The 12,312-nt window shown below is 44.9% G+C and overlaps 1 protein-coding gene across 6 annotated transcripts in view; it reads left to right on the plus strand.

Moving 5' to 3' along the window:
• Positions 1-12,312, plus strand: part of LDLRAD4 (low density lipoprotein receptor class A domain containing 4) — a 294,703-nt gene that overhangs the window by 271,612 nt on the left and 10,779 nt on the right. For 5 of the 6 annotated variants that reach the window (XM_037378821.1, XM_037378820.1, XM_037378819.1 and 2 more), the window contains 2 exons: positions 155-309; positions 11,402-11,455. In XM_037378821.1, coding sequence (XP_037234718.1) covers positions 155-309; positions 11,402-11,455 — 209 coding nt within the window. Of the gene's footprint in view, positions 1-154; positions 310-7,908; positions 8,219-11,401; positions 11,456-12,312 lie in introns of those variants that run through there. The other variant, XM_037378823.1, reaches the window with a different exon arrangement.

Here is a 12,312-nt window from a genome sequence, read left to right on the forward strand (position 1 = left end):
AGTGTTTTCTTCACGAAACTTTGTGAAATGGACAGCAGTAACATCTTAATCAAGATCAGTCTTGATGGAATACTGAGGATTTTTCAGGTTATTGCTTTGATGGATAACTTTCTCTGTGTGATTGACATATTTTCCTTTTTTTTCTTTGTTTTAGCTGAACTGGAGTTTGTTCAAATCATCATTATAATTGTAGTTATAACTGTTATGGTGGTAGTGATCATCTGCTTGTTGAACCATTACAAACTCTCGACACGCTCCTTTATCAACCGACAGAGCCAAAGCAGAAGACAGGAAGAAACTTTGCAGACAGTGAGTATGAGCCCCTTGCACCAAATACCTTCTCTTTGCGCTGTACGGGCCTGCGGCAAAGCCTTCTGAGGAGCTCCAGCACAGGCAACTGTTGAAAAACTTCTCATGCCACTTCCAGTACTCCCTATAGTTAGGTCTTTTGCTGAGGTTGTATTTGTCAGTAGAACAAAAAATCATAACATAAATTAAGATATGATTAATTAAAGAGTTATTATTTTAGACCCTACTACGTTTTATGTAGCCTATTTTCATTTTATGTTTGGAGGCTCAGATGTGACATCCTGTTTGCTGCTGCTGTAATTCGAAGGGGAGTGTAGGGGAAATGGATGGAGACCACCTGGGGTACAAAGATTTGAAATAAATGTTGTTTGACTTTCCATGTATTTACTAATATCCTGGAGTTTTATCACTATTGCTCTTTTGTGAAGCTACAATAACTGGTTTTTTGGATTCAAACCACTGGCTCAGTAAAGGCCTGTGTTTGTTTCATTCAAATTACATCAAAATGTAACATTTGTTTTACTCAAACAACAAGAAAATGATCCCTCCAAGGACTGGAGTGGTTAAGATGTGTTGTTACAGAGCCAAACACTTAAGACAGTCTCAGCTGAGACCTCTTAAGGCTGTCTTTTGTCAACCCAGCAGTAAATGGGCCCCTAACTTGCCTTGGGACCAGGAGTTTGCTGGGTGGTATGCACTGCTCCCTTGTGAGGGTTTAACCACAGGGTGTCTGTGGCCCTGGAACATCCCCCCCCCAAGCCAGGCAGTATCCTCTGCTGTTGCAGGGAGGTCCTTTTTCTGATGTGCTTTTCAATGTCCCTGGAGTGGTGCCCCTTGGCCTCTTTGCTAACTGTGATAGCCAAGTGGCCACTGGTGGGGATAGCATTTTGGTGCATCGAACTTCTGGCAGCAGTGTTGGGTTCACACTTTCATTTCATTTTGTTGTCAAAAAACCTGACTGTAGCTGAGAGGTGTAGCCCCATAATGGTTTACACCAGTCATAAGTCCACGGTTTCACCTTTCTTTCCATCCTGGTCCTGTGTTTCCTCCTTCTTTGTGCTTAGGGAGCTACTGGGGTCATGGTGAGAGGCCTCAGGGGACTGATCTGGCTGAACACTAATCGTGTTTTTTTCAGTTAGATTTCAGCCAGATAAAGGACTGAAATGCCTGGGCCAGGGAGGAGACAGGGATGCCACAGCCAGGGCTGGACCTGAGCAGCTGCTGTGGAGCTGGACCCCTGGCAACTTGAGTTCCCAAAGGTCCCGCTTAGCGCATCACCTGCGCCTTTTTGCTAGGGTGAATAGCTCATACCTTGGAGGCTGTGCAAGGACGAAAGGAGCTGTCTCCTCGAGGGGAAGTAGCCTCATTCTCTAGTGCTTTGGTAGCACAGAAATATTTAGCTCTTAATTTGCTTACAGACAAAACTGGAACTTGTCAAACCTTGAGCCCTTGTGGACTTCAGGATTGGAAAAAATGGCTGGATTAATTTGTGTTACTCTTAAATGGATGCTGTCATTCAAGACCCACACTTCTGTCTGAAAAATGTTAGCTAAAATTGCTAAAAGTACCTAAAACTAAATAATTTGAGATAAAGGAAATGCATTTTCATCTTCACACATCTTTTTAAACTGCAGTAAGCTGTCAAATGCATGGAGTAACGCGTTCCTTCCTTTCTATGGTTTGTTAGTATTTCTGTTGTCGGAGCAAGTGATGCCTTTTTCTCTTAGATGCAAGGGAGGAAACATCACCTTCTTGTGAAGAAGAACATGCAGTTTGGTGGTGGAGACTTAGGAGCACTGTAGTATCCAGAACTGCTCTTAAATAATTTTTAAAACACTGACTCAGTTTCAGTTTGTCACCCTTTTCAGTCATGATAATCATAGGCAAGTGAGCACTTCATGGGAATTGATGATTAGTTGGCGAGAACTGGTTACTAATTCTTCTGAAAACTCTGGTATAGGTTTGTCGTCATTGACTCCTGGATTTCTGATAGGCTGAAGCTGGGTCATACTTGTGGGGAATGGGACCTAAGAGGTCTCTTAGGTCAGATGTCAAATATGTTTGAGTTCCCCAGTGCCTCAGGTGTTGGAAAGACATTATGATAGAAACTGGTTGTGCACTGCTTACAATGGAAACCTGAAAAGCGGTGTGTGTTGCGTGAGGGTCGGGAACCTAAAGCATTTGCTCTGTGATCTGAAACTGGAAATGACCAGTCTGTTATTGTCCACGGAGGAGTGAATTGTACAAGGGAAATCGCGTGAGCAGTAAGATGCAGGTTAGATTATATAATTTGAAAAGATGTTCATTTTTTTAACCAGGCAGGCCTTGTTCTGTGTGCAAATGCTATTGATAAGTGGATTCTCTTCCAAGGGAATGGTTTTGTGGGGTGTGTTTTTTAATGGTATATGGACTCTGAAAACAGGTTTAAGTGTTTAGTAGCTACTGATGTCTGAAGAAAATACCATTCTGACTCAGGCTTTCTGTTGGTGGAGGAATAGTGAATGGAAATAGAGGAAGTTTGGCCGTATTTCTTAAAAAGAAAATGGCAAAGAAAATTAATTGACTGTGGGCTAGTTCCTGTAGTGAACTATGAAGTGAACTCCCCTTCATGTAACTGAGGTAGCAGATGTGTACCAAGATGCAGAATCATGCCTTTTGTATTTGGAGGGGCTTTTTTTTTTTTTGTCCTTTCGTTACCTTCATTTTTCCTTTCTTTAACCCTGTCCTATTTCTAGTAATTGTGCTATCCAACAGCTGAGCTGTGGCTGAATTGTGCAGATTTCTGGCCCCGTAAAGACCAACTATCGAACACATGATTTCTCTTATTCTGGTTCTTCTAGAAACTATAATAGAAATGAGCAGATAAATTATCTGCTGCTGTTATTGCCAACCTCACACCTGTAAAACTCATGGAGCAGTACAGCTTCCACAATAACGAAATAAAATGTATTTGTGTGTTTCTTTGTCTGGATGAACTTCCTTTTGTGTTAAAAACAAAAAAAATTCACCGAAAACCAAAACAAAAAAGGCCTTAAAGCTGAAATTCTCATTGTCTTCCAAGCCCAGAAATTAGAGTATTAAAAAGATGAAGTATCACTGGAATCACAAGTGTTGGTAACACTTGAAGGGCAGAAAAGGGACCAATCCCAGAAGCAAAAACCCTCCCCTTTGATAAGTGCGTGCTGGAAAGTAGCTGTTACATTCATGTTCTGTAAATATGCTTTCCAGTGTGGCCACCAATTAATCTTTTTTTTTTTTTTTCTTTTCATCCCCTCTGGAGTCTCATATTCCAGTCTTTGCCCAGGTCCTTGTTATATTAACTGGGTTAGTGTGCTGAGGCCTTAAACAGATCACAGCAGGGTCAGGACAACCTTTGAGTGCTCAGGAGTACTGGATGCTTCTGCAGCAGCACTGCCAAGGCTGCTGCCTGCCCTTCCAAGGCAAACCCTGCTGTCTCCTAGTGTAGCTATTTAGAATATTTGAACCCTGTTTTAACACCAGCAGAAATACAAATTTTGGGGTCGTTAACTGTGAAAGGTGGAAGGATGCTGAGTGTCAGCTGCGTTGTCACGAGCCGCAGTGTGCGTGACTCACTGAAGTGAGTGTACATGGTACTGAATGGTGTCCATACCGCAATGGATAAAATATGGAGGGTTTCCCACTGCTGCCCAGTCCATCAGCCATGTTTTGCTTCGCAGCCGGGAGTGAGCCACGGTTTGCAGAGCATCTGAGGGGAACGTGAAGGCTGTGGGGTGTGGAGTGCTGGGTTGTTTTGGGGCAGAGCCATGTGGCAGCCTTGGAAAGGCACATCTGTGTATGGGGTATGTATGCCTGATATCCCAGGGGAGGTATGTGTTGCTGGCTCTGCACTGGGAGGGCAGCACTGCTGGTAACCAAAACCATCCTGCTGGAGTGTAGGTAGCCGCAGCTGAGCTGCTGCTGCGGCACTATGCTGTTTGCTGGGACAAAACAAAGATCGATCTTGTTCTCTGATGATTAACTCTTAGTGTCATCGCCAGTGATTTTCAGGGGGATGTTGAGGAGAAAGAGATTAAGTGATTTACAGAGAGGTACTTAATGAGCTTCTGGTGTTCCTAAATTTATTCCTTCTCTTTGTCCTGGTGGCTTCTGTCTCCGTGTTTTTCTCTTATGAACTGGATGTTGAAGGGGTACTGAACACTTGGACTGCCTCAGGCCTGCTCCTGGCGGCAAAGTCCCTGTATCTATCACACAAGATGCTCACCCTGACTGGACCCCACCGCCCAGCACCCAGGGCAGCATTGCTGCTGGGGCTAGTCAGCTTGCATTAGGACCTGCATTGATAATGCCCATCGTGAATGCCAGGCTCCAGGAGCACAGCTGTAAAAATATTGCCCTCTTCCCCGGAACAGCATTTCAGAATAAAAGGGGAACATTAGGGGGGTGACAGAAAACACTCAATATTGACAATGCCAGGGATTTGTCAGTGATTTCAAATCTTAGTCTTGCCTCTTGGCCTTTTAAATTGTTCCCTGCCGGTGTTGGCATTATTCCTTCTGTTCCCTGCTGGTATCCCTGTATCACTCATTCTCATTTTCTTGCTGACATGTACAAAAGAAAGAAAATGCCACTGGGAACGTGAACGCAGTCTGTAGCAGGGAGAGAGCGTGAGTGCTGTAGACGACCGTGCTTTGCTAAACGTTTTGCTTTGCACCAGGCAGGCTTCAGTTGGCAGGAGCTGGACATGTGCTGTGTTCTCCTGTCTGTATGAGGGATGTGGGCTTGTCTCTTCAGGGAGTGCTGCCAGTAGGGACAGCATGGGCTGGCTGCTGCTCTTTGAAGTCTACCACAATAAAGTTCAGGACATCTTTAATAAGGGCAGGACCATCTAAGAAACCGGCAGGTAGGACTAGAAAGTGAGGAGCACCAGCTTCGGGTGGCTCCCGACTCAAATGTGTCACCTTGGGCAACTTGCTTCTTCTCCAAATAAAGGAGGAAGGATAATAGTACTTACTTCCATCGCTTGGATGAAATGAAGATTACTTGAAGTGGTAAAGCGCTGTGAAGTTGGGGAAGTAAGTTTTAAGGCATTAAGTAACAGAAATTATTGCTCTTAAGTGTAGCGAGGTGGACTACCACATGTGGGAGGTTTGGTGCTCTCCATAATTATCTCGCTGTAGTACTTCTCCCCCTTGGTACTGGGGGAAGTACCTGCCCTTGGGGAAATACAGCTTTTAAAGGGAAGAGCAGCCCTGCCGGAACCTTGTCGTCCTGTTGGGGATAACGCAGTAGTTTGTTTCGCTCGTGTTGGGCAGGGAAAACGTCGCCATCTGCAGAGCTGCGATGGTCTCTGTCACCCGAGAAGAGGCCGGGAGGGCCCCTGTGCCTTCCCGGAGCGTTTCGAGCCAGCTGCCGCTGCAGCGCGGCGTGATGTATCGCTGCCACCTAGGGCCGGAACGGGAAACGGCGCTGCTGTCCGACACGCTCACATGTGCCAGAGGGGTGTATACATGTATCTCCATTAAAAAAAAATCAAAAAAAATCTGAGTTTAATCGAGAGGAAAAGAGGGACTTTTTAATACTTGTAATGCATTTCAGAAAGTGAAAAAATAACTTTTGTTTCTCAGGAGATCTTTTCAGTCAGTATTCTAATTCTCAGAGACTTAAACTTGGAGAAAAACTGAAGATCTCCTTGAGAGTCAGTAAAAAAGTTTGGATTCTGTGGTTTTGTTGTGGTTTAACCCCAGACAGCAGCTAAGCACCACAGAGGTGCTTGCTCCTGGTGGAATGGGGAGAGATTTGGAGGGATAAGAGTTACAAAACTTGTATGTTGAGACAAAGACAGTTTAATAAGTAAAAGCAAAAGCCATATACACAAGCAAAGCAAGAAATTAATTCGCTACTTCCCATCAATAGGCAGGTGTTCAACCATCCCCAGGAAAGCAGGGCTCCATAACAGTTACTTGGGAAGACAAATGCCCTCACTCCGAATGTCCCTCCCTCCCTCCCTGTTCCCCCAGCTTTTATCGCTGAGCATGATGCTGTATGGTATGGGATATCCTTTTCCTCAGCTGGGGCCAGCTGTCCTGGCTGTGCCCCCTCCCAACTTCTTGTGCCCCCCCAGCCTGCTCGCCGGTGGGGTGGGGTGAGGTGAGGAGCAGAAAAGGCCTTGGTGCTGTGTAAGCACTGCTCAGCAATAACAAAAACATTTCTGTGTTAGCAACACTGTTTCCTGAACAAATCTAAAAGATAGCCCCATTCTAGCTACTGTGAAGAAAATTAACTCTATCCTAGCTGAAACCAGCCCAGGGATGATTTTGCTTTATTGCACTTTGAGGAATTTTTCTTACTGAATGTAAATTTTCACCTGTAACTTAACCCTGAATTAAAAATTTTTCTTCAGGTACGTTTCTTCCCTGCTGTCTGTCAATGTGCTGATGCTCAGCCAAGGTAGTTTGGATGACACCACGTGGTCCAGGAAGCACAGTGTTTAAAAATGGCCTCAAAAAGTAATCTTCCTAAACTGTTTAATTCTGGAGGTTGTAAACATTTGTAAAATACGAATTAGACCAATTATCTTAGTCTTCTCCGATCTCCTAAGATCTCAATATTGAGTTAAATAATCATTACCATAAGATAAGTAATCACTCAGCTGGATTTATTAAATGATGCTGTTATTTCAAAACCTAATCACAACATTAATTTCTGTAATTTATTGTGAAACCAGCAGTCGCAAAGGTCAGCAAGTGATGTAGCTGGATCCCTAGGATTTTTCTTGTTTTGGTGTTATTTGTAGGAGCTAGGATTTACCATGGAGACTCATTCTTTTTTGTTCCCAAACCGAACAATGTTAAAGATGAATACAGTATAGGAATGAATGTATAAGCTTTCTCTTCCTGTTACTTTTAACCATGGAAGCTCATGCCTGAAGACTTTTAGTCTCTTTAAGAAGGAGAAAGTTGAAGTGGATGGCTACTGAGAACCTATAAGAAGCGGGTAAAGGATATATTGCCCACAGGAAAAAAAAAGGATAAATGGCATTTGCTGAGGCTTAGCCTTGATTGCACATACCTAAAACCTACTTGTACAACACCCTGGGCTTTTGGTGTGAGGGGGCATTGGTAGCTGGGAAGCTCCTATCCGCATGATGCCAAGCAGTGCGGTCCTGGGGCTGCCAGCTTGCGCCAGGCCTGGCAGCTGGTTAGCCGTCATGCTGAGCCGTATTGCCTGTGTCCAATTCCGTCTTGCTTACAGGATGAGAAGTCACTGAGTGAAACGAAGTTGAAAGTAGGTTTTTTTTTTATCATTAGGAAATATACCTTGCTGTTTTGAATAATAAAGAGAGAAACAATATCAGGGAATATAAATACAAATGCTCTCAGTTCTTACCTGATTTGCACTGACCTGAGCACAGGGAAGCATTTTAGTTGTGGAATGTAGGTCTGTAAGTAGAGGGGCAGGGAGAGAGCAAGAAATTAACACTTTTCCACAGTGTAGGTCACTCCAAATTGTTGATGGCAGTCCCTGCATGCTATTTCTTACATCTACATCTTGGGGAAAGAAAAGTCGTGGCGGTATTTTCCTTCTGCAACACAGGTTTTTTTCCTTTCTTCTCCTCTCATCCCCTTGTCATCACCCAACGAACATAGGGGTAGGTGGGCACCAACCCTTGGATTAGGTTGTATCTGCCCAGTTTAGGGGAGAGAGGATTTCCCTGATATGAAAGACTTGAGAAGGGTAGACAGTAAGTTTCCTGTGGTGGATGTAGAGATTTCAGGAAGGCAGAATGACTGAAAAGACCCAAATCGGGAAGATGGTGCAGGCACCTGTTTGGACGCAGTTCTCTTGTTCCAGACAGATGTCACCTTCTGTAGAGGAGATGGGGTTTATCTATGGAAGGCAAAGTGCAGAAAACCTCCAGCATCTCAGGGTAAGACTCATCAAAGGACTTCAGTGTGTTAAATTTTTATTCATTTCCTAGCTTTTCTCTTAGCCTTGGGCTGTTAGCGGAAGCGCATGTCTAAGTAAGTGGTTGCGGACAGACCTGAGCAGTCTGCCTTTGCGCCGAGCTGGCAGCTCCCAGGCCAGCCCTGAAGCAGGAGCCACACTGCTCAGCAGCAAGCTGCGGAGTCTGGGTCGGAGGCACCTCGTGAATTACGTGCTATGTAAAAGGATAAGGGGTATCTAGTGCATGATATCAGGCATAAATTATTTTCCTGTTCTATTCTGTCCCTCAAATACATGTAAATAAAAACTTCATAGAGCCATTCACAATTAAGCACTGGCAGGTTGTCCCTTGTCTCTTTCTGTCTCTCTCTTCTCTCTGTACTCTTTCCCATGTTGTCATACTGTTCTCTTAAAGTCTAGGAAGCCCCTCTACGTGTTTGTATGTGTCATTGCAGGTCACTGTACAATAAATTCATGTCCTAGAAGGGTTCAGGGGTTTCTCTATAGCTGAGTGCAGGAAACCCAGTTGCTTGCTAACCCCTTCCCTTTCTCATTGCCTCTCTTGCTGTCCGTTTCAAGACTGCCTGAAGTAAGAGCACACCGCCTTTTCCTACATTGGGCCGGTTGGTCTGGGCTTACTCTAGCGGTGATGAGAGATTCCTGTACTATGGCACTGGACCAACGAGCTATGCATGGTGAGGTTGGTCTGCACGTGGTGTGTGAGCCTGGTGTTTTCCAAGTGTGGGCGTGCTGCGCACATGCTACCCAGCCATCTGCCTGGGGAGTTCTCTGGCTCCTGGGATAGAGATCTTACTGGGGGTTGGCTGCTGCCAAATGATTTATTCAGCCTGCTGCTCTCTCCAGAGGAAACCTTAGGGAAGGGAGTAGTTACACGTGGGCTGCAGGACACACTGTGAGACAGAGTCCATGTTGTTACACATCATTGCATCCTAACCATTTCACAACCTTGCAGTTCGGCTGCATCCCAAGCTGTCTACCTCCTCAATAGTTAGCCCAGAGCTGGGAGAGCCTTGGGCTCCTTTGGTCTTGTAGTCTTGGTCTGCCTATTGCAGCACCCTGCTTGCACTCTGGGTGGTCCCTGTAGCAGCTGCAGTGCCTCCAGGCAGGGTCTTCTAGTGTACTGGAGTTAGCAGCAGTAGAAGTAACGGCCAGTGCCACTCTTCTAGCAAGTTGATTCTGTTAAGGCGTTGCTGGTACCACATCTGCATGCCTCGGCTCAGCACGCAGGTCCCGCTCCATCTCAGTGCAAGGAGATTTTCCCCATATACTGCACTGTCTCCCTCAACTCTCCTTACTCTCTCCTGCCTTAGGGGAGATGAGCCCTAGGATGGGAGCCATCATTTCCACATCAGAAACTCTCTTCCATAAGGGAGTTGAAGTAACGTGTAGTGGTGGCAAATGGAATTCCTTTCTGGGTTGGGTTTGCCTTTTTTCCTCTCTTCTGAGCTTGAACACATTAAACGTGAGACCAAGACAGTTACATAAATCATATTTTTCAGACTGTCACTTGGGAATCTGCTGTTGGGCTGTGTATGGACTGTAGTTCACGGGCAGTTAATTGAGCAGTGTAGCTTTGACTAATATATTTTACTTAACAATTGCAACAGGCTTGGAGCCTGCTGGGTTAGCTGCTGATAACCTGATAGTTTTTAATTGTGCAATTATACCCTCAGATATTTCAAAATGGGGGCATCCAGGTGATGGAGGGGTGGAAAGGAAGGTGAGTACATGTATATGTACATGTCTATATACAGTTACACAGTTACAACTTCTTCTTTTGACAAAACCTTATATAGGCACTGAAATATGTGACTACGTAAGATTTGTCTTTCGTATCAGGCCTTTGCACATGGGGATACTTTCAAAGGGAGGTTGTAAACAATTGCAGTTGTCAGCCTCCCTGCCTCTGCTCTCTAAAGTTACGTAAGAAAAGTGGTTGACCAGATTTGTTATTCAAAGCATTTCCCTTAACAGCTGAATCCTGTAGGAGATTCCTCTCAGAGCAGCTTTCCTCTGGGGTGGACTCTCCTGACCAGATCACAGGTGGCTTTTGGTCTCTGAGTGTCATGATGAACATCTAGTTAGGTCTGTTTTTACATCTGAAATATGTTGAAGGATGCTATGGTGAGAAGAAGCAGTATGGTAAGATTTGAAAGTAGTCTACACAAGGTAGTGCTTTTGGGGACAGTATGCTTTTTCCTTCCTGTTCCTGAAATTTCTTGTGTCTATAAAATCATGAAACTTGAACTGGCACCACGAAAATAGTTGTGACCATACAATGTTTGGATTTTCTCTTTCTGAACCAAGATTGAAATTCTGTGCTTTATACTTTCTGACGTGTCCTTTTCAGCTTTGAAATTTCCAGTAAAATAAACCCATTGTGGTAGTTAGTGATACTCTAAACAATTAATTAAGAAGAAAAAATTATCATATACCTTAAGCTGTTTTCCCTTATTGACATGTTGTTCTTCACTCTTATTCTGCCCTGAGTGCTGGTACAGCATCAGAACCAGGCTCTCAAGGCATGAGAGGGAAAATACTTTGGCCTGAGAAGGTGTTTGGGGAGGTGGTTGAAGAGGGGAACAGGTGGCTGAAACCCAGCCGTCTAACTACTGCTTATGGCGGGAGTTGGGCAACTGGCAGTTTTGACCAGAATATACCTGAGTTTAGAGTGACTGTCACTTCACTGAGACTACAGACGACAGGTTTCATTGCGAACTGTTTCAGCTTTGGCGTGTAATTGGGATCCTGGCTGGTAGGTCAACTTCGTTGGACCTGCCAACCTCGCTGATGTGGCCTTGTCACGAGCTGGGAGGTGACAGGTACCTGCTCAGCACAAAAGCGCTGAAGTGTCCGCAGTCGTTCCTGCATGTTGCAACATGGTCGTAGCTGCAACCAGCCGGGTGCTGTGGATGGCATCTCAGCACTTGCAAAATGGACCAATCTTGACCTGCTTGGGTGCAGAGCTGCTGTTTGCTCTAGTTTTGGAAAGAACAGGGTGGGATGTTACTTGCTTACCACCTCTGTTTGGGTGGCGAGGGCCAGTCCTTCAAAGCTGACTGCTTGTAAGAGTTTTGGCACTGAGGCAGGATGGTGATGTGATCTATTAATTTTTCCTCTTTTCTTGTTTTCTTCTACATTCCAGGAAGGGTGCTTGTGGCCTTCAGAAAGCTCGGTTTCGCGCCAGGGTGCTTCAGAGGTATGGACAGATTTCTTACTATCTTCACCATGTACTTTCCTCTTTCCTGTAATGTATATTTAATTCCTTTCAAAAACATGCATCTGTTTAGGAAATAAAGCTTTTTCAGTGTAGACTAAGAGCCAGGTTCATGTGGACATCTGAGCCTGCCTTAACTCCCATTCCATAAATGCGTAAGACTTTTTCATTAAAAGAATAAAATTCTGCCTACCTGACAACGTCATCTCCATCAGCAGCTCCCTGTATCATAGCAGGCATTCACAGGTAAAGTGGTGGAGGTGTGTCTCTGTCATGCAGTGGCTCAGTAATTAAGAGTACTCAATAGAAGCGGGGAGACCAGTTGCTCTTCTTCCTGAGTTTTTCTTGGATTTACAACACATATCCTATCACCGGTGTCTCCTGTCTTCCAGCTAGCACAGATCGCTGGTCTGTGTGTGATTTGTGGGTGTATTGTTCCGAGTGGTCCAGCTCTCCTGTGACAAACGGCAAAGCTTCCTGGTGGTTGGCCCTGCATCTGTGAGGGTCAGGGGCTAAAGACTTGCTCTGTGTGGACCCAGAAATGAGAAGACCAGTTTGATAGATCTAGATCTAAGAAGCTGATGTGTCTGTCTAGATCTGGAATAGACCAAATGAGGAGCAATAGCTTCTCACAGAGTACCTTGAACTCTTCCTTTTGTAAAGCCTGACCTTCTGTGGGGCTTAATATGCCAGGGACATTTTTTCCACTTGCAGCACAGAAGCCTTATAGGTCCTCCCCGGAGGCTGATTTCTGGCTGAGAACTGAGGAGGAGGACACCTGATACACTGTGGTAGTGAAGGCGTGAGATATGCCGGGCCTTTACAAAATGTACTAAAAT

This window comes from Falco rusticolus, chromosome 3 (assembly GCF_015220075.1).
Source record: "Falco rusticolus isolate bFalRus1 chromosome 3, bFalRus1.pri, whole genome shotgun sequence".
Classification (NCBI taxonomy): domain Eukaryota; kingdom Metazoa; phylum Chordata; class Aves; order Falconiformes; family Falconidae; genus Falco; species Falco rusticolus.